The 21,422-nt window shown below is 47.8% G+C and overlaps 1 protein-coding gene across 1 annotated transcript; it reads right to left on the bottom strand.

Annotated features, from left to right (window-relative positions):
• Positions 1-129: 129 nt before the first annotated feature.
• IFNAR1 (interferon alpha and beta receptor subunit 1) lies at positions 130-20,778 on the bottom strand. Its single transcript, XM_077192677.1, has 11 exons — positions 20,425-20,778; positions 16,614-16,827; positions 12,364-12,548; positions 10,930-11,087; positions 9,075-9,222; positions 7,835-7,949; positions 6,011-6,210; positions 5,605-5,756; positions 4,646-4,799; positions 3,055-3,209; positions 130-2,012 (listed from the first exon to the last, which is right to left on the bottom strand). Exons 1-11 carry the CDS (start codon positions 20,615-20,617, stop codon positions 1,782-1,784), a joined length of 1,905 nt encoding a protein of 634 aa, XP_077048792.1. The 5' UTR covers positions 20,618-20,778; the 3' UTR covers positions 130-1,781.
• Positions 20,779-21,422: the final 644 nt, after the last annotated feature.

Raw genomic sequence — 21,422 nt, 5'->3', positions numbered from 1 at the left:
TTTATATGGGATATTCCATTCTACCCTTCACATTGGGTTTTTCAGAAAGCTCCTCATGGGAACTTCCCAAGTATCCACAGGGCAACTTCCATGTCACTACACCAAAAACACACAGAACCAAGAGAGGGATAAGAAGCAAATGTGCAAAATTTATTATGTTCTTCAATGAACACAGGGATAGGAAATTTATAAAATTAGGTAGTATCTTCAAAGTTAAAAAAAAAAAGATACATAAACACCAAGAGTTCCCGGAGAAGAGAGAACAAACAACAGCAGTCCATAGGATGCTCAAACCCAGCTGACTCCAAAGCAGTTTCTTCATAAAAAAATAAGAGACTTTAAAAAAAAAGGGCACTGGAAGACAGCGGAGTCAACATGGAAAACATGGAATATGAAAACTGAAATGCTACTGCAGCACATCCTGATTGTCCAAAGAAAAGTCTGTTGGCAAAACAGGGAAAGCTCTGAGTGCCAAGCTCAGCCCTCTGCTAAAGGCATCTCCTAAATTCACCAGGGTCCTGCTAATTCCAGCATGAGTTTGGAGAGACCTCAAAGCTCATCCCATCCCACCCCTGCCATGGCAGGGACACCTCCCACTGTCCCAGGCTGCTCCAACCTGGCCTTGGGACATTCCAGGGATGGGGAGCGAGACATGGAACAAGCACTGGGAACATTCCCAGACACATCCATGAAGAATCCTGTGAGGAATCCCATGAGGAATCCCCTGAGGAACCCTGTGAGGAACCCTGTGAGGAACCCCAGCCTCCTCACTGCTGCTCCTCTTGCTCCCTTGGCACCTTTAGCTCTGGACCTGCTGGGCCAGGCAGGGGCTGGCAGTGGCAATCCCACAGGATTGTGTCCAGCATGGATTCCTGTGGCTGTGTAAACACTGTGGGAGTGACCCCACACAGAACTCTGCTGGAGCAGGCAGGGTGTGCTCAGCTCACAGCTTCAAGTACAGAAGTGCCCAAAGCTGCTCCTGGTCAGAGGGACAGCCCTGGGTGGGGTGGGGACACTGGGGCCATTCCCAGCCAGGCCTGAGCAGCTCCCCCAGCAAGGGCAGCTCTGGAACCCAAACCCAGCAATCCCAAAGGTCACAGTGTCCCCATGGGATCCCAAAGGTCACAGTGCCCCCTGAGGATCCCAAAGGTCACAGTGTCCCCATGGGATCCCAAAGGTCACAGTGACCCCTCAGGATCCCAAAGGTCACAGTGACCCCCATAGGATCCCAAAGGTCACAGTGTCCCCATGGGATCCCAAAGGTCACAGTGTCCCCATGGGATCCCAAAGGTCACAGTGTCCCCATGGGATCCCAAAGATCACAGTGTCCCCTGAGGATCCCAAAGGTCACAGTGTCCCCATAGGATCCCAAAGGTCACAGTGTCCCCTCAGGATCCCAAAGGTCACAGTGTCCCCATAGGATCCCAAAGGTCACAGTGACCCCCTCAGGATCCCAAAGGTCACAGTGTCCCCATGGGATCCCAAAGGTCACAGTGTCCCCTCAGGATCCCAAAGGTCACAGTGTCCCCATGGGATCCCAAAGGTCACAGTGTCCCCTGAGGATCCCAAAGGTCACAGTGACCCCCATAGGATCCCAAAGGTCACAGTGACCCCCTCAGGATCCCAAAGGTCACAGTGTCCCCATGGGATCCCAAAGGTCACAGTGTCCCCTCAGGATCCCAAAGGTCACAGTGTCCCCTCAGGCTGGGACTCCCATCACAAAGAGGTTTGAAGTGTCTGTGAAGTTGACAATCCCACAAAGGAATTCTGATTTCCCAAAGTTACACGATTTCCTTTTCCAGTGTTTCTTTGGATCCTTTGCTCCCAGAAGTGTTGTCATCATTGGAATAATTCCCTGAGTCTCGACTGCTCTGTGTGGAATGGTTGTAGTCTGTGAAAACAATCTGATTTCCCTCCTCTGTGATCATGGACTCAATCACACAGCAATTTTCCACTGATTCCTCTGTGGCAGCTGACAAGTAAGGGCTGCTGAAGGGCTGTGCTCCAAATCCCTGAGGACAGAAGCAGAAGGGGAAGAGATGAACATCCATAAGTAATAATTATAGACTGATTTAAATAATTAAATACTAATTCTGCTAAACACCACAATCACACAAATGTTATTTATCAGATTCTTTACTGTGAGGGTGGGCAGGCCCTGGCACAGGGTGCCCAGAGCAGCTGGGGCTGCCCCTGCATCCCTGGCAGTGCCCAAGGCCAGGCTGGGCACTGGGGACAGTGGGAGGTGTCCCTGCCATGGCAGGGGTGGCACTGGGTGGGCTCTGAGGTCCCTCCAACCCAAACCTTGCTCAAGTTGAGCAGCAATGTGTGGTTTCCCACTCCTTGTTTCCCTAGGGTCACCAGCTCAGATTTAGGATGAAGTTTTAGTTCACAGAATCCCCAAATCCCTGGGGCAGGCCCAGCCCTGCCAGCCCATGCAGTGCCAGCTGTGCCCCATGGGCACCTTGTCCCCAGCCCAGAGCACTCAGTGCCACCTGCAGGGGACACCTGCAGGGCTGGGCACTGCAAAGCTCCCTGGGCAGCCCCTGCCAAGGCCTGAGCTCCCTTGCCATGGGCAAATTGCTGCTGCTGTCCAAGCTGAGCCTGCCCTGGCCCAGCCTGAGGCCGTTCCCTCTGCTCCTGTCCCTGTGCCCTGGGAGCAGAGCCCAGCTCCCACCTCCCAGCTGCATTCACTGAATCCATCACTAAGGGGTGACTCCAACATTTTATCTCATCCCTTTTCCTGCTCTCAATTGTCAATCACCAGAGAATTGCAACATTTCATGGATTAGAGCCTGAGAAGGCCACACAAGAATGAAAAGAAAATCCAGGTACAGAAGTTTCAGACACACTTGAGCGTTGCCCTTGTCATTCCAGAACAGGATCCCTGCTAAGCAGCACCTGTGCCAGGCTGGACACTGGACAAAGCTCTGGAGACCTCTGATAAAACCTCTGAAATGAACCCTGGCTGAGCCATAACACATAAACATCTTTTTTTCCATGATATTTAAAGTTCATTTTCCTACAAAGAAGGTGTGAGAAGTCAGAGCTCACCTCGATGTTCAGGGGGGGCTGGCAGGAGGGGAAGAACACGTATTTGATTTTGTTGTAGGCTTGGTAGAACACAAAAATAAGAGAAGTGGCCAACAGCAGGACAACCAGCAGGGCAGCCACGAAAATCCCAGAAATCATCAGAGCTAAAGATGTACCTAAAATTGGGAATAAAAACCATTTAGTCGAGGTATTTACAACCAGCCAAAATTAAAGCACAGCTCCAAATATTCTGCAGAATTTATCAAATAATTCAACATTTCCACATCATGGAAACATTCCCCAACACTTCCACAGCCATGGGCACCAGGGAAAAGCGATGCCGTGCCAGTGTCTGAGATAATTTTGCTTGAAGAAGCCACAAAATATTTTCCAATAGAAAATCAGAATCACCAAGGTGGGAAGAGACCTCCAAGGTGCTCCAGTCCCTCCATCACCCCAGCACCAGCTGGGGGTGCACGTCTGGAGAGGAGCAGCTCCAGGGAGAGCCCAGAGCCCCTGGCAGGGCCTGCAGGGGCTCCAGGAGAGCTGCAGAGGGACTGGGGACAAGGCCTGCAGGGACAGCACCCAGGGAATGGCTGCCAGTGCCAGAGGGCAGGGCTGGATGGGATCTTGGCAATGAGGAATTGTTCCCTGGCAGGGTGGGCAGGCCCTGGCACAGGGTGCCCAGAGCAGCTGGGGCTGCCCCTGCATCCCTGGCAGTGCCCAAGGCCAGGCTGGGCACTGGGGACACTGGGAGGTGTCCCTGCCATGGCAGGGGTGGGAATGAAATGATCCTCAAGGTCCTTGCCACCCAAACCCTTCCACAATTCCATTATTATCTCAAGAAACTGAAAGGAGTTTGGTGATACTGAACAGGCACCAGCAGCCACTTTCCAAGTAATCCAAAGGACACGATCAGGTCTTATTTCATGATCAAAGAATAGAAGATTTTCACTCTGGGGTATAAAAATGTCTGAGCAGGGTCTGTCTTGAAGGCACTGCTTGGATTTAGCGATTCACTGAGGTAGCAGGATAAGGGGAAGAGGAAAATAGATTAAAATACCTAGGAAAATAGATTAAAATATTTTCTTATTCAGGAAAAAGTAGCTTTTGGTTTTTTTAGGTTTGATAAGACACAGCAGTGAGGACCACAATATAAATGAATCCTGAATGTGAGCCAGGCATTGCTGTTATTACATTTTCTTGGCTTTAAGGCAGTTTGAAGAGTCAGAAATGTTCATAGTGTTAATAAAACTTTATGTGGCCAATTACCTTCACCATGATTTGTTCTTGTGCTCTGTGTGAGTGCAATCCTCCCACTCTCCCTTGGCACCAAGATGAGCTTTCAGCCCTAACAAATCTGATTTATCTCCTCACTCTCCAGCACAGGAGGCCCATTCCCAGAAGGACTAAGACAGTTTCAAGGCTAAAATACCCCTGAAAGTGTGGAATTTAGTGATTCCTTGCTCCCTCCCAAGATGTGGGGCTGGGAATTGAAGCTCTCTGCCCAGCCAGGTGCTGCCAGTGCTGGCAGGAGTGCTGAGTTCCCAGGGAAGGGGTGAGAATTGCAGCTGCAGAGGGTGTGGATGCATTTCTGCCAGGCTGTGCCCACCTGCAGGGGTGTGGATGCATTGCTGCTGGCTGTAGGCACTGCTCTTGTTGTAGGGCTCGGAGAAGGCCTGCACCTGGACACAGTACAGGCTGGAGGGGGACACATCAGGGACTGTGGCTATGGTCTGCTTCACCTCCTTCTGCTTCACCTCCTCCTGGAAAAGCAAATCAGGGAAGAGGAGGGATCAGAGCCCAAGGGCAGCACAGGAGGCTCAAAGAGGTGAGAGCTGCAGCCTCTGATGGAGGAGTGATTCTGTGAAATGTCACACATTGCAGCAACCCCACATCTGCAGGGCTGGAGAGACTTTCCAGCTCATGCAGTCCCACATCCAGGTGCCTCTGGAACATTTCCAGGAACTCCACCACCTCCCTGGGCACCCAGATTCAGTAAAATAAATAAACCACCCCCCTTAGCTCCTAAGCAGAACTCAGCAAACACTTCCTGGGCAAGAACCAAGGGCTTTCCCCATTCTGAAATGTCCCAGTTTCCAGGAAACTCCTTCCTGCTGCAGTTTGCTTCCTTCTCTTCTGCCCCCCTTTTTACCAATTACTGTGAAATATTTTACCCTAAGAAGCATTTAAAAACATGGAAAGATCCATTAAAATGTGAGCTAAAGGATGCAGGACTTCAGTGTTTGAGGAGCTTTTTCCATCCCATTGCACACAGACTCATCCATGGAAATGGAGATTTTACCCCATCACTGGGAGATAACAATCACAGTGATCATATTTCTAAGAGAGTTTCTAAGAGAGTTACATAAAAATCTCAACCACTGGGTGATAAAAGTCACAGTGCTCAGGTTTTTGATAGAATCTTTCATTAGAAAACCCAATAAACTGATTTTTTTAAAGGCTGATATACCACAAATGTGCCTCTTTTGGAAAGGAGCTCCTCAGGGAGAATGGAAACTCAGGATTTAAGTCAGAATGAATCTTATATTGTTTGTAATTTGTTCACACCTTCATATCTGAGGAATTCTTCCAGTACAGGATCCTGTAGGTCAAGTCATAATGGTCCCTCATGGCTTCATCCTCATCTCCTGGAGGAGAAATAATGATGTGGAGCAAAGTGTCACTGAGGTCCAGCCTTACACCAGGAGGGCCAATTCCATCTGAAAACAATAAAATAAATAATAAAAATCCAACTAAAAACATTGCTTCAAAGACTGCCAGTGAAATCCATTATAATCTTGAAGAAACAGAGTTAGAAGTATAATTTCATAGTTTTATTCAGAATATCAAATCCTGAGAAACATTTGAATTAATTTCACTATATTCTTGTGAAGCCCCCCCCTCCTGTCAGCTCATAAAGACATTTGGCAGGAGTTTGCTGAGCAATGAGCATTTCAGGAGAGCATTTCCTTACTTGTTTTCAGAGGATCCACTTTGACATCCCTGGAGAAGCAGGATTTGTTGTGTTCCCCCCTGGCCTGCACTCGCAGGTAATAAAATCCAGTGCTGGTGATGATGGAGGACAAGTTGCACCAGGTGCTGGTGATGTTCTCACACCTGGGGACATTGTGCCACTTGTTTGAGTAATCATCAGGGAGATTCTTCACGTAGCCACTGCAACAGAGAATTCAAGAGTTTTCATGTCAGCTCCCTAAGCTCCTCAAGAAAATCGTATTTGTGCTGCACTTGGCTCAGTTTTGGGCAAAAAGGCTTCTAGTAATAAAATAAAAAAAATCAGCATTTTAATATGAGACATTTCTGAGTGGAACAATGAAGATAAAAGGGCCAGGGAATACAAATTAGGGCTTTAACCAAGGCTCAGCAGAGAAATGAAATGTGGGGTGGGCAGGTTCTGAAAGTCCAAATGAGAAGTTCTCACGTAGCTCTGTGCAGTCCATGGATTTCCTGCCATGCCAAAGGATTCCCAAGGAATGCCAGGGGGTCCCTCCTCTTCTGTTAGGTGCTGGCCATAATATTTATGCAGCAGCTGGAGATTGAGATACAGGTTTATAGAGCTGCTTCCTAATGGGATTTTATGGATGTGATTCAATGGGATTTGATGGGATATGATGGGGCTTTTATGGCATTCCTTATTTTTTGATGCAATATGATTTTTATCTAGTTTTCTTTAGTGATACAGTGGTTTTGTGTGTGATAGGATGGGGTTTGATGTGATACAAGGGTTATTTCACATGGCATGAGGGGGTTTTTATATGACTTGATGGGTTTTTTATGGGACACAACGTTTTCTTTATGGGGCACAACATTTTCATTATGGGGCACAACATTTTCTTTATGGGGCACAACACTTTCTTTTATGGGACACACCATTTCTTTTATGGGACACACCATTTTCTTTGATGTGACACACCATTTCTTTATGGGACACACCATTTCTTTATGGGACACACCATTTCTTTGATGTGACACACCATTTCTTTATGGGACACACCATTTCTTTATGGGACACAACATTTCTTTATGGGACACACCATTTCTTGATGTGACACACCATTTCTTGATGTGACACACCATTTCTTTATGGGACACACCATTTTCTTTATGTGACACACCATTTCTTTATGTGACACACCATTTCTTTATGTCACACACCATTTCTTTATGTCACACACCATTTCTTTGATGGGACACACCATTTATGTGACACACCATTTTCTTTATGTGACACACCATTTCTTTATGGGCCACACCATTTCTTTATCTCACACACTATTTCTTGATGGGACACACCATTTCTTGATGGGACACACCATTTTTTGATGGGACACAACATTTTCTTTTATGGGATACACCATTTCTTTGATGGGCCACACCATTTTCTTTATGTGACACACCATGCTACCTTGTGTTTTCTCCCCTGTTTGGGTCTGCCCAGAAGAAACCCAAGCTGCTGACAACTGAAACCTCCACCACCTGTATTTTTGCTCACTTTTACTCATCTAATTTCTCCACATTCAAAAAGCCACTAAGCAATTCAAGTTTCCCAGCTTTAAAAATGTCCCTCAGCATTCAGGAGAGGACTTTAAGAGCCCCAAAAGCAGCCCAGTCCCTGAAATCCCAGGCTCAGGTGGTAACATGGAATTCTTTAACAGCAATGGGCCAATCACGTTCCCATTAACATACAAAGCCACCAACTATTCCATTTTACCCTCTAGGAAACACCAGAGAACACAAGAAAGGGGGTTGCAGGTGGCAGGGCTGGGATGGCTGAACTCACAGCAGGTACTGCACGGTGTAGTTCACATCCTGATTTCCCTGGCTGCTCCAAAGCAGGTGGAATTTCATGTTCAGAGCCAGGACACTCAGGTTGGTGGCACACAGGAGGTCGTTCACTGCTCAGGGGGAAAGGAAGCCCAAAGTTACCAAAAAACTTCATGGGAATGGACATTTCTCATGTCAGTAATGAAAACATAAAGATTATTCACTATACAGATTGCAAGTCACAGGCTGTGATATGCAAAGCATCCCATCAAGCCTAATTTAAAAAAATTTAAAAATCCTAATTTAAAAAATCAGTTAAAATCAATTCAGAAAAAAATTAAAGTACACAAATATTGAGAGGAACAGAAATAAACTGGTTTGGGAATAATATGAGGAGAAAAATACATAAAATACACATCTGTATTTATAGTACATTTTGATTTTTTGTTTTAATATTTTGTTAAAGTATGAATGTGACAACTACTTAATATCTTATAATAAAAACTTGCATGTATCAGTTATTGTAATATTTTATTAAGATACACATGTATTATTTTAGTATTTTAAAAATATACATGTATTCTTTCAATGTTTTTAAGACACATGTGTATCAATTAATGTATTTTGTGTATAAAATAATTTTCATTTACCATCAATTACTTACATTTTGATTTACCATCAACTCATTACAATGTACCACCCTAGTCCAATCTAATATTTGACTTTCTGCAGTTATTTTTTTCCTAAAATAAACATCTAAAAGCAACTGCACAGCACAGAAAAGAATTTAATTTTACATAACAAGGTGGCAAACTGCCCCCTCAAAGCCTTTCTTCAGCAGCTGTAACAATCAATTCACCAAGGATTATATAAAACCAGCATTTTTTTAAGCTCAACTCAACTTTCTGTGCATTCATTGAGTGCCAAGTATCCCAGAGGCTTTTGGTTTTTTACCTCCTGATTCAGTCACTGATTCAAAAAGAAGAGTTTTCCAAAGCACACAAAGAAGTTTTTGTTCCAAATTAATGTCAAAGTTTGCCTCATGGCAAAAACCTTCTTGTACTATTAAAACTCTACCCTTGACATGTTTTATGTTGATCGAGAAGGGCAAATATATATAATATATATATTTATTTTTTTATACCAAAATGAGGAGGAATTTGGCCCTTCTGCCTATTCCTGCTGCTTCAGAACAACTGACTGTGTGCCAGTCTAATAGAAGTTACCATTTGCAGTTAACCTCATTTCCTGGGTACCTTTCTGGGTGGTTTTCACACAGCTGGTGGGGCTGAACAAGCCTTCCTTTCTCTCACTGGGGAGATTTGCTTGGACTTTGAAGCAATAGGTGCTGTCTGGGGCAAGGTGATCAATGGTGTCAACAGGGAAAACCTTTCTGCTCTGGAGCTGGAAGAAACAAACACAAAGAGCCTGTGAGGGGAACTGTGCATCCCCAGGAACATTTTAAATGATCATTCTGCAGGATTTCAGCCCATTTGTATCATACCCCTCCTAAAAATGTGGAATAGAGAAAGTAGGAGAAATCCTAAAGGGAAGTTTGCAGTTTAGCCACTGACTGACAGGAATATTTTGGGCTCCTTTGCCATGGAACTGGGGAGGGATTGGGCATGACCAGGAGTTCACCCCACAGACATCCCAGAATGCAGCAGGACATTCCATCCCTGATCACCCAGACCTCCTCCCTGCTCTGCCTTTGGCTTTCACTGACCCTACCCACTTGTACTTCTGGGCCTTTTGCTCCTTTGGTGTGTGATCCCAAAATCCCAGAGGTGGGAAGAGCCCTTCAGGGTCACCCAGTGCCACCCCAGCCCCACCAGCATCACCCCAATCCCTGTCCCCAAGGCCACATCCAGACTGCTCTGGGACAATTCCAGTGACTCCAAACCTCCCTGGGCAGTTCAGCCCAAGGCCTGACCACTCTGCCAGGGAAATTTTCTGTCCCAGTCTCCAACCTGAGCCTGCCCTGGTGCCATTTGAGGCCATTTCCTCTCCTCCTTTCCCTGCCCCTCCTGTCAGGAGCTGTGCAGAGCACTGAGGTCCCCCCTGAGCCTCCTTTGCTCCAGGTGAGCATCAGAGAGCTGTGACTGATCCAACCTGCCCTGAAGGTGGAGTTTAAAAGGTGCTGGATCTTCTCAGAATCCCAGGATCAAGGCTGGGAAAACCCTTCAGGGTCACCCAATGCCATCCCAGCCCCACCAACATCACCCCAATCCCTGTCCCCAAGGCCACATCCAGACTGCTCTGGGACAATTCCAGTGACTCCAAACCTCCCTGGGCAGCTCAGCCCAAGGCCTGACCACTCTGCCAGGGGAATTTTATTCTGTCTTTAACCTGCCCCTCTCCTGGTGCCATTTGAGGCCATTCCCTCTTGTCCTTTCCTCATTCCTGTGTTTCCCCCCCCAGCTGTGCCCTCCTGGCAGGGACTTGTGCAGAGCCACAAGGGCCCCTGAGCCTCCTTTGCTCCAGCCCCAGCCCCTGCCCAGCTCCCTCAGGGATTCTGCAGCCCCTGCCCAGCTCCCTCAGGGATTCTGCAGCCCCTGCCCAGCTCCCTCAGGGATTCTGCAGCCCCTGCCCAGCTCCCTCAGGGATTCTGCAGCCCCTGCCCAGCTCCCTCAGGGATTCTGCAGCCCCTGCCCAGCTCCCTCAGGGATTCTCCAGCCCCTGCCCAGCTCCCTCAGGGATTCTCCAGCCCCTCAAGGTCCTTTCTGAAGTGATGAATTTGATCTGATCTCCCAAAAGAACACAGATTGGCCTTTGATCCCTGCCCTAATTTAAATGATTCTCACTTCCCTAAAAAGGATAAAAAAGGAAGAGTTTCTTCCCTGCTCTTCAGAGGAGAGCTCTGGGTGCTCTGCAGGACACACATGATGCCTTGGAAACCAGTTCACAATGGCAACACCTCAAAAAAGTCCCTGGATCAGGGCAATCCCAGTAACACAATCCTATGGTAAGAACAAAATCATCCCACCAAGAAAAAACCACCTCACCCAACTTTCAAACACACAGGAGCAAACAATTCCATTCCAGAGCACAAATTCAAGTCCATCTCTGGCAGTTCTGGTAAGGTAAGTAACAAAAAAGAAGTGCTCATACCTGAGCATGTGAGGAGTTTTCCCAGAAGACCAGGTTATATTTAAAACTCAGATCATTGATCCACATTTTTTTCCTCTGATTTGCTTCTGGAGGAGAAATCATAACTTTTACAACTCCATTTGTGGACTGCAATTCCAGTCCTGGTGGACCAATCTGAGCTGCAAATATGGAAAGAAAAAAGAAGCTAAACATGTCTACTTTGAGAAAATACACCCCAAAAGTGGTTTAAATAATAAACCTAAAATACCTGCCTATGGTTTCTTATTTTTAATTCTTTTGAATAATCACCCACAGGACCTTAAGTTTTCATGACTCAGACAGTTTCTAAAAGAAATTTAATCTAACAACCAACTACCATCACCAGGTTCTAAAAGCAGTTAAAATTAAATATTACCAGCAAATGTTTTCCAAAAAAATCAGTATAAATTATTCTAAAACCTGCAAGGCAAGAGACTTAGCTCAGTCCAATAAATCCAACTTCAAAGAAAGGATTCAGTACCACTGAAACTGCTGAAAAGCCAAACTTCCCAAAAATGGGGTTCTTGGAGCAACCTGGTCTATGGGAGGTGTCCCTGCCCATGGCAGGGGGTGGGATGGGATGGGCTTTAAGGTCCCTCCCAATCCACACCAGTCTGGGATTCTGCAAAAATCTACTGTCAAAAAGGACTTTTCCAATAAATAATCTGGGAAAATACAGAGTGACAGAAGTTCAGTCAGGAAACCAGCACCACCTGGAATAGTTTTCCTTCTCCAGAAAAGACAGAATTGCAGCATTCCATGACCTGCAGATGGCTGATCTCATATTCCTGTTGGGAAATTCCCTCTGTCCTGCTGTTACCAGCAGTGGAAACCACACGTGGTTTTTCCACAATCCTCATTCCTGACTGCTTTGGGATGGGAAGGACCTTAAACCTCATCCCATCCCACCCCTGCCATGGCAGGGACACCTCCCACTGTCCCCAGTGCCCAGCCTGGCCTTGGGCCCTGCCAGGGATGCAGGGGCAGCCCCAGCTGCTCTGGGCACCCTGTGCCAGGGCCTGCCCACCCTGCCAGGGAACAATTCCTCATGGCCAAGATCCCACCCAGCCCTGCCCTCTGGCACTGGCAGCCATTCCCTGGGTGCTGTCCCTGCAGGCCTTGGCCCCAGTCCCTCTGCAGCTCTCCTGGAGCCCCTGCAGGCCCTGCCAGGGGCTCTGAGCTCTCCCTGCAGCTGCTCCTCTCCAGGTGAGCACCCCCAGCTCTCCCAGCCTGGCTCCAGAGGGGCTCCAGCCCCGTGGCTCCTCTGGGCTTCCTGCAGCAGCTCCAGGTCCTCCTGCTGCTGGATCTCAGGGCTGGAGGCTCTGCAGGTGGGGTCCCACCTGAGCAGAGCAGGGGAGCACACTCCTCCAAGGTGCTAAAGGAAGCAAAGTGTCCCCACCAGCCCCGAGCTCGTACCAACTTCTTCTGGCACCATCTGCAGGTCCTGGGACCATGGGGACACCAGTGGCCCTGCCTGGGCCCTCACACGCACGTAGTGGACATCATAGTACTCTGAGATGGCTGAGGAGAAGTCACAGCTTGTGCCAGCCACAGCCTGGCACCCTGGCAGCTCCTGCCAGCCCGTGGGGTCCGGCTCCGGCCTGCGGGACAGAGAACAGCCCAGATTAAACAACAGCCCCAGGAGAAACAACCCAGATAAACAACACCCCCAGGAGAAACAACACCCCAGGGGAAACACTCCAGATAAACAACAGCCCCAGGAGAAACACCCCAGATAAACAACACCCCAGGAGAAACAACACCCCAGGGGAAACACTCCAGATAAACAACAGCCCCAGGAGAAACACCCCAGATAAACAACATCCCAGATAAACAACACCCCAGATAAACAACACCCCAGGAGAAACACCCCAGATAAACAACACCCCAGATAAACAACAGCCCCAGGAGAAACAACACCCCAGGAGAAACACCCCAGATAAACAACACCCCAGATAAACAACAGCCCAGGAGAAACACCCCAGATAAACAACAGCCCAGGAGAAACACCCCAGATAAACAACAGGCCGAGGAGAAACAACAGCCCCAGGAGAAACAGCCCAGATAAACAACACCCCAGGAGAAACACCCCAGAATAACAGTAATCCAGGAGAAACACCCCATATAAACAACACCCCAGGAGAAACAACAGCCCCAGGACAAACAACCCAGATAAATAATACCCCAGGAGAAACAACACCCACAGGAGAAACACTCTGGAATAAACAACACCCCAGGAGAAACAACAGCCCCAGGAGAAACAGCCCAGATTAAACAACAGCTCCAGAATAAGCACTCCAGGACAAACACCCTGGGATCACCAAAACCATCAGGACAAACACCCTGGGATCCCCAAAACCATCAGGACAAACACCCTGGGATCCCAAAAACCACCAGGACCAACACCCTGGGATGAAGAGCCTGTGAGACCCCAGGCTCACTCTTCAGACTGTGACAAGCTGAATAAGGGGGAGCAGGGCCAGTTCCAGTGCTAGGGTGCCTGGCAGACTGCCAGAAGCACACACTGACTGCAGCAGCTCTCAGGTACTTTCCCAGTGCATGGCTCAAATGCATTTCCATGCAGATTATACATATTCAACCTGCCCTGGAGTTCACATGCTCCAGGAATTCCTTATCTCAGTTTGACCCTTGATTTCATCTTCTTGGAGCACAATGCACATAGGATTTTGAGAGTTTTGTATTTGATTTCCTCACAGATGGCATTTTGAGAGTTTTGTATTTGATTTCCTCACAGACAGGATTTTGAGAGTTTTGCATTTTATTTCCTCACAGACAGGATTTTGAGTTTTGTATTTGATTTCCTCTGGTCTGTGGTTTGACAGTTACTGCTAGCCCAAGGGGCAGTGGTGGATTTTAATTTGCTCTTTTGGTGCTATTTGCCTGGTTCTTTCCAATGTTTTCTTATCATACAGACATTCTAGCCAGTTTTACAAGTACTTTCAATCAATATTAGCTATTTCACTATTGAATAGGTATTTCACTATTGTCAGTTAGTTACAAAAATACAGGCATTAGTTATTATTTCACAACTACAATTATTATTTTATTATTTTATTTTTAATAAGTTGATATTATTGTTATTATTATTATTATTATTTCTTCACTACTACAATTACTTCTGCAGAAGTTAATGTTATAATACACAGTGCAATATTTTGCAAAAGCCTAAACTACAATATATATTTATCACACTAAGATATACAATCCACACAGGGATTAGAGTATTAACTATAAAAGGCTGACAAATTATACTATATCAAAAGCAGTTAAAAGGAGATTACAAACTGTACTCCATCAAAATAATTTAGAAAAGCCAATAATAACAAAATACAATAACCACATAGTTATTTATAACACATCCCAGGATAAATAGCCTGGGATAAATCCAACCCACAACCACTGAAATTATTCTTATTTTCTTCTTAACTTTAATAAACATCACCCCTTTTCATGCTGCTTTATCAGCAGTGCAATCAGTGTTATCTCCTTATAAATTATCCTACAACTGCCAGAACACAGAATTACATCCTCAGGATTATTATATTTCTTAGCCTGGCAAAGATTTTATAATTCATGGGAAGAAATTTTAAAGTCTTGACAAAAGTGGGTACAGGAGCATAAAAGCAGCAGAACTCCACTAATCATAACATGAGCCAGGAATGGAAATTAAGGGAAAATAAAAAACAGAGGTGAAAAGTGGAGTTCAGCAATAATCAGCTTTTCAGCAGCTCTTTTTTAATCAACACACATCCACACCTCAGTGAAGAAAGAGATTTAAAGAGACATTTAAAATGTCTGGCCAAAAAAGGAGGCACAGACTTGAAGCAGTAATTGTTTATCCTCAACTCCTACCTTGTCTTTCAGACCAGTCTGATATTTTTAAAATAAATCTATTTTCAAAGCAGCTGCTCTTATCCAAATATTGGAAAATAAGAGCTATTTTTTTAAAATCCAAAATCCCAGAATGGTTTGGGTTGGGAGGGATCTTAAAGCCCATCCTGCTCCACCCCTGCCATGGGACCTTCCACGATCCCAGGTTGCTCAGAATTTCAGTAACTTTATCTCAGAAATGTTTTTCAATATTTACCTGTCAGAAAAGTGCCACAAAATGCCTGTGCTCATGTGTGCAAAAGAACTGGGATATGGAACAATTGAAGGAAACCAAGGAAATATTTAAGAACAAATCTTAAATTGTTTTGTCTGGGCATTAAGCTTGCAGCTGAGAAATGTGGGTTATTGAACTCTGAGAAATTAGATTAAAGTTATCCTGAAAATTCCCTCAAATCCTCTGTGTGTGGCCATAGCTACAGAAACCAAACAAACAAGAGAATAAATTTAGGAAGGACATTGAGACTCTTGAGCACATGTGGAGGGGCCAAGGAGGCTGGAGAGGGGCTGGGAACACAAACCCTGTGAGTGAGGAAGCCCTGAGGGAGCTGGGGGTGCTCAGCCTGGAGCAAAGGAGACTCAGGGCTGCCCTCCTCACTCTGCACAGCTCCTGAAAGGGGCCTGGGCTCAGCTGGCCCTGGGCTCTGTCTCCAGCAGCACTGACACAACCAGAGCACACAGCCTCGAGCTGCACCAAGGGAAATCCAGGCTGGAGAGCAGGGAAAAGGTTTTTCCAGCAAGGGTGAGAAAGTTCTGGAATGGCTGCCCGGGGAGGTGGTGGAGTCCCCATGCCTGGGTGTGTTGAACAAAGCCTGGATGTGGCACTGGGTGCCAGGGTTGAGTTGAGGGGTTGGGGCTGGGCTGGACTCGATGGCCTTGAAGGTCTCTCCCAACCTGGTCACTCTGGGATTCTGTAAATAAACCTAAATTCCACTTCTAAGTGTGCCACCAGATCTGCAAGAACCCTGCTGGTGGTTCAGCATTAGCAGCAAGCTCCATGTGATAAATAAACTGATTTATAAATAACCTCCCAGCAGGGAGACAAAGCTGGGCCAGCAGCAGCAGCCAAGGGTGGCTCCAGGGGTGGCACTGACCACTGGAACTGTGCTGGGAATGTCACCCTGGGGTCACTCCCCCTGTAACCCCAGTGCCAGGAGCAGCAGCCAGGGATGGCACTGATCACTGGAGCTGTGCTGAGAATGTCACCCTGGGCTCAGTGCCCCTGTAACCCAGTGCTGGCTCCCAGGGGTGGCACTCACCACTGGAACTGTGCTGGGAATGTCTCCCTGGGCTCAGTGCCCCTGTAGTCCCAGTGCTGGCTCCCAGTGCTGGCTCCCAGGGGTGGCACTCACCACTGGAACTGTGCTGGGAATGTCACCCTGGGCTCAGTGCCCTGTAACCCAGTGCTGGCTCCCAGGGGTGGCACTCACCACTGGAACTGTGCTGGGAATGTCACCCTGGGCTCAGTGCCCCTGTAACCCAGTGCTGGCTCCCAGGGATGGCACTCACCACTGGAACTGTGCTGGGAATGTCACCCTGGGCTCAGTGCCCTGTAACCCAGTGCTGGCTCCCAGTGCTGGCTCCCAGGGGTGGCACTCACCACTGGAACTGTGCTGGGAATGTCTCCCTGGGCTCAGTGTCCTGTAACCCAGTGCTGGCTCCCAGGGGTGGCACTCACCACTGGAACTGTGCTGGGAATGTCACCCTGGGGTCAGTGCCCTGTAACCCCAGTGCTGGCTCCCAGGGATGGCACTCACCACTGGAACTGTGCTGGGAATGTCTCCCTGGGCTCAGTGTCCCTGTAGTCCCAGTGCTGGCTCCCAGTGCTGGCTCCCAGGGGTGGCACTGACAACTGGAACTGTGCTGAGAATGTCACCCTGGGGTCAGTCCCCTCGTAGTCCCAGCTCAGGGTGAAATTGGTGTTCACCACGTGCACCTGAACGTTGTTGGGGCTCGGCAGGCTGCTCTGGCCTAGGAGAAACCAGCAAGCACAGAAATCAAATATTACAATCAGAAGAAAAGAAAATATAAAGATAAAATTAAAATAAAATGTTAAAATAAAATACTAAAATAAAAAGCAAAGAAAATATTAGGATATAATTAAGATAAAATATTACAATAAAAAGTAAAGAAAATATTAATATAAAATCAAAGAAAATATCACAATAAAATAAAATCTAAAATAAATAGAATAATAATAAGTAAAATAAATACAATAAAATAAAGTAGAATAAAAATAAAATAAATAAAACTAAACAGTAAAAAATAAAATAGATATAAAATTAAAATAGAAAATAAAATAAAAATACATAAAATAAGTAAAACACAATAAAATATTAAAATAAAAATTTTAGCTATAATAAAAATTTTTAAAATGCAATAAAATTTAAATAAAATTTTAAAAAACAATAAAAATTAAAACAAAATAAATTTAAATAAATTAAAACAAAACAAACCACACCTCTTAGCTCTGACCTTCTATTTTGTTTGGTTCTATTTTATCTGAAGTTATTTATTAATGACTTCCCAACGGTCACGATTTTGAAGCCGTATCTGAAACTGCTGTTTGGGATCAGTCTGATATTTGAGTGTATGAGGAGGAAACCAGAGCCAAGAAATCCCATTTCAGCTGGGCACTCTCTGGACAGCGATGGCTTATCCTGAACCTGACTTTGGGACAGGCTCTTCATTACAAACCAAATTTATTTTTCTACACAAGGTCCCTGCCCACAAAGGGATTGTGTGGAAAAGCAGAATGACTGAATTCTGCAAAATCCTTTAGGAGAATTAAGTTGGACCCACATGGGAAATAACTCCTGAAAGCACAAAACCACGAAAGCCAAATAATTCAATAAACCCCTGTGGCTCCCACTACAGAATTTATTGCCACAAGGCAGGAATTTGCTGCTCTTCTGACAGAGCAGGACAAACCCAGAGAATGCCAAAGGACGTTTGCTCAGAAAATAAGAAAACAAAGGGAAAACCAGATTTTTCCCCAGATATTTATCCAACAGATGGTTACAATTCAGCCAAAACCCTTTGTGACAACAAGGGCCCCACAGACTCCAACTGATAAAAACACTACTACATTTCAATTATCAGACTATTTTTGTTTGCCTTGGGTAGAAATTCAAATATTTAGTGTCTCTCTTCCATCCTTTCAAATCCTTAATTTCTTGAGCATGAGGCTTTCCAGAACTCCTTGTTAGACCTCAGCAGGCCAGATGGCAAAAAGGAGCAGTGGGAGGAGGATCCTGTCCAGATCCATGTTCTGAGCAGAGACTTTCTGTGCTTTAACCCAGCCTGTGCTTTAAGCCAGGCCAGTGTTTTGTACAGCTGGGAAGTACCCCAGGAAGGTCATTTTCAACACAGCTCCCAACCAAGAGAAAGCTGAATGGCAGCAGCAATTCTTTAAGTTTTCCTTTTAAGCCAAATTTCAGCTTCCTGAAGGAATTTTATTGTTCTCTTTTGTATCCATTCCAAACGTTTCAACTTGCTTGAAGCAGTGTAAAAAAAAAATCCCAATAACTTGGCTGAGATTAATTAGTGGAGGTCTAATTTATGAGACATGACCTAATCTTTTCCTTCTAACTAGCACTGCTGTGCCATGAAACTTTGGGGGTTTCTAAAAACACCCAATAAAACAATGCTGTGTAATTTATGGGTAGAAGTTTGTGGTTTTTCTGCAGGTCTGATATTTTAACCCTCCCCTCTTTGCCCTGCACATTTTGCTGTTCAACACCACTGTACTTGTTTCCTGGAGTACTGAGCCAGTTTCTCCCAACAGACAGGAAGATATGATCCAGCATCCACCCTTTCACGTATTTCCCTATTTTCAACGAGTTTTGTACTTGCTTCCCTAAATTAATTCCACAAATCATTAATTTCCCAATGAACAGGTATGCAGGAAGGAAGGAGCAAACTCAGTGGTGTTTAATCAGCAGGGAAATTTTGTGATTTAGGTAGCAACTTGATATGCAAAAACAAGCCTAAAAATCAACACTTCTTCCTGGCTTATTTTATTAATGATTTAAAGCTAGACATTTAAAACTAATTCCTGTTTGTCCACTTGGGTGTGATGACACTTGGGTTCTGAGAAACCATTATAAGGGATTAGACTTCTGTGGAAAGAAGAGATTAAAAACCAGAAATGCTTTTAGCACACCTGCCCATCTCTTCCCCCTGTCAAATTCAAACAAACCAAACCAACCCAAACTGTTCCAATACACAAAAATTACTGCTTTGCTCAGGAGATGTTCGGCAACGTTGACGGTTGAAAATAATAATGATTATATAACAAAATCTGTTCAGCAACAGAAGAAAGCAAGAAATGGCAACAGAGCAAACCCCACAGTCAGGGGAAATCCCAGCAGGAGCACATGATGCTCGATGCTTACGACATCCCTGGGTGCAGGAGCCAGCGGAAAATTTCAGTCAACATTTCAGCAGAAGAAGGAAGAGGAGGCCCCTTGGACGGGACCTCAGGAAAGGCTCTGAAGGACCCTGATGTGCAAAGAAAGCCAGGGCCAGAAGCAGCAGCACAGGGAACAGCTGGGCTTGGGCCAGGGGAAGGGAGAGGTCACTGAAACAGAGCTATTGGAATTCCAGAGTGAGAATCACTGCTTAGGTGGGATCTCAGAGCCCACCCAGCCCCAGTGCCCAGCCTGGCCTTGGGCACTGCCAGGGGCTCCACAGCTGCTCTGGGAATTCCATCCCAGCCCCTGCCCATCCTGCCAGGGAACAATTCCTCATTCCCAATGTCCCATCCAGCCCTGCCCTCTGGCAGTCTAAAACCACTGTGCCATGTCCTGTCACTGCCTGCCTGTACAAACAGTCCCTCTGCCCTCCTTTGCAATGCTTCGCAATCCTTCCTCTTCCAGCAATAGGTTTGGGCAATAGCTGTTTTTTGCTGTGTAAGGACAAAAGACAGGGCACAAGCTCCCGCCCTGCGAGCCAAAACCCCCATCCCGCCATTCCACCTCTCATTTCCTCATTTATCCTTTAGGCTCTGCCAGACTGTGATTTCCAAGCCAAACAATGGGAATCCAAAGCTGTTTCACCTTCAGTGGCTGCAGCCGCTGCAATTCACCGGGAATGGCTGGGACTGGTGTGGAGGAGAGGGACAGTCCTCAGGGGAATGGGGACAGGAGCCAGGGAATGGCAGCCAGAGGGCAGGGCTGGGTGGGATCTTGGCAATGAGGAATTGTTCCCTGGCAGGGTGGGCAGGCCCTGGCACAGGGTGCCCAGAGCAGCTGGGGCTGCCCCTGCATCCCTGGCAGTGCCCAAGGCCAGGCTGGGCACTGGGGACAGTGGAGCACCTGGGACAGTGGGAGGTGTCCCTGCCATGGCAGGGGTGGCCCTGGGTGGGCTCTGAGGTCCTTCCCAACCCAAACCCTGCTGCGATATCATGACAGCCCTGCAAACACGACACACCCTCACCGACACCGTTATCCTGCGCCGCATTCCCGCAGAGCTCCGGGACCGCAGCGGGACCCGCTCCCCGCTCCCCGCTCGGCCCCAGAGAGGGGCCCCGCACCGGCCCCGCTCCCTGAGAGCCCCGGGACCCACCTGCGCAGGGCAGCGGGGCCAGCAGCAGGGGCAGCACGGCCGCCAGCCAGCGCCCGCCCGGCACCCACAGCCGCCGCCGCTCCGCCGTCCCTCTACCCCACGGCTCCTCCGTCCATCCATCCTCGGGCTCCTCCGGCTCCTCCGTCCATCCCTCCCCGGGCTCCGCCGCCCCTCCAGCCCCAGGCTCCGCCATCCAGGGCAGCGCTGCCGGAAGCGCCGGCGGCGGCGCCTGCGCGGGGCGGCCCGGCAGCTGTGAGGGTGCTCGAGGTTGTGTGAGGGAAGTCAGGGCCGTGAGGGGCGGTCAGGGCTGTGTGAGGGCGGTCAGGGCTGTGTGAGGGCGGTCCGAGTTGTGTCGGGGCTGTGAGGGGCGGTCAGGGCTGTGTGAGGGGCGGTGTCGGGGTTGTGTGAGGGCGGTCCGAGTTCTGTCGGGGCTGTGTGAGGGGCGGTCAGGGCTGTGTGAGGGCGGTGTCGGGGCTGTGTGAGGGCGGTCCGAGCAGTATCGAGGCTTTGTCAGGGCAGTCAGGGCTGTGGGGAGCGGTCAGGGCTATGAGGGGCAGTCAGGGCTGTGCGAGGGCAGTCGGGGCTTTGTCAGGGCAGTGTGAGGTTTGTGTCGGGTTGGTGTCGCGGCACTGTCGGGGCTGTGTGAAGGCGCTCTGAGGGCGCTCAGGGCGCTCTGAGGGCGGTGTCGGGACCCGCCGGCCCTCGCGGTGCCGCCCCAGGCCCTGGCCGGTGTCACAAAGTGACAGCACAGCCCCAGCAGGGGACACACGGCGATCACCGCCCTGCACGGCCCTTGGAACAAACCCAGAGCCACGGAGCTGCTCCGGGGAGAGCTGAGAGCCCCTGGCAGGGCCTGCAGGGGCTCCAGGAGAGCTGCAGAGGGACTGGGGACAAGGCCTGCAGGGACAGCACCCAGGGAATGGCTGCCAGTGCCAGAGGGCAGGGCTGGGTGGGATCTTGGCCATGAGGAATTGTTCCCTGGCAGGGTGGGCAGGCCC

The sequence above is a fragment of the Agelaius phoeniceus genome, chromosome 2 (genome assembly GCF_051311805.1).
Source record: "Agelaius phoeniceus isolate bAgePho1 chromosome 2, bAgePho1.hap1, whole genome shotgun sequence".
Taxonomy (NCBI): Eukaryota; Metazoa; Chordata; class Aves; order Passeriformes; family Icteridae; genus Agelaius; species Agelaius phoeniceus.
Note: the sequence above shows the minus strand (reverse complement) of the source record. Positions and strands in the feature narration are given on the sequence as shown.

Bases quoted from the DNA above. Each gene is read 5' to 3' on its own strand.
- IFNAR1 (XM_077192677.1), bottom strand. From the start codon at position 20,617: ATGGCGGAGCCTGGGGCTGGAGGGGCGGCGGAGCCCGGGGAGGGATGG. The intron at 6,211-7,834 runs GTGAGTTCAGCC...TCTCTGTTGCAG, and splicing joins TACACCGTGCAGTACCTGCT to TGGCTACGTGAAGAATCTCC. The intron at 2,013-3,054 runs GTGAGCTCTGAC...TTCTGTCCTCAG, and splicing joins AGCCCCCCCTGAACATCGAG to GGATTTGGAGCACAGCCCTT.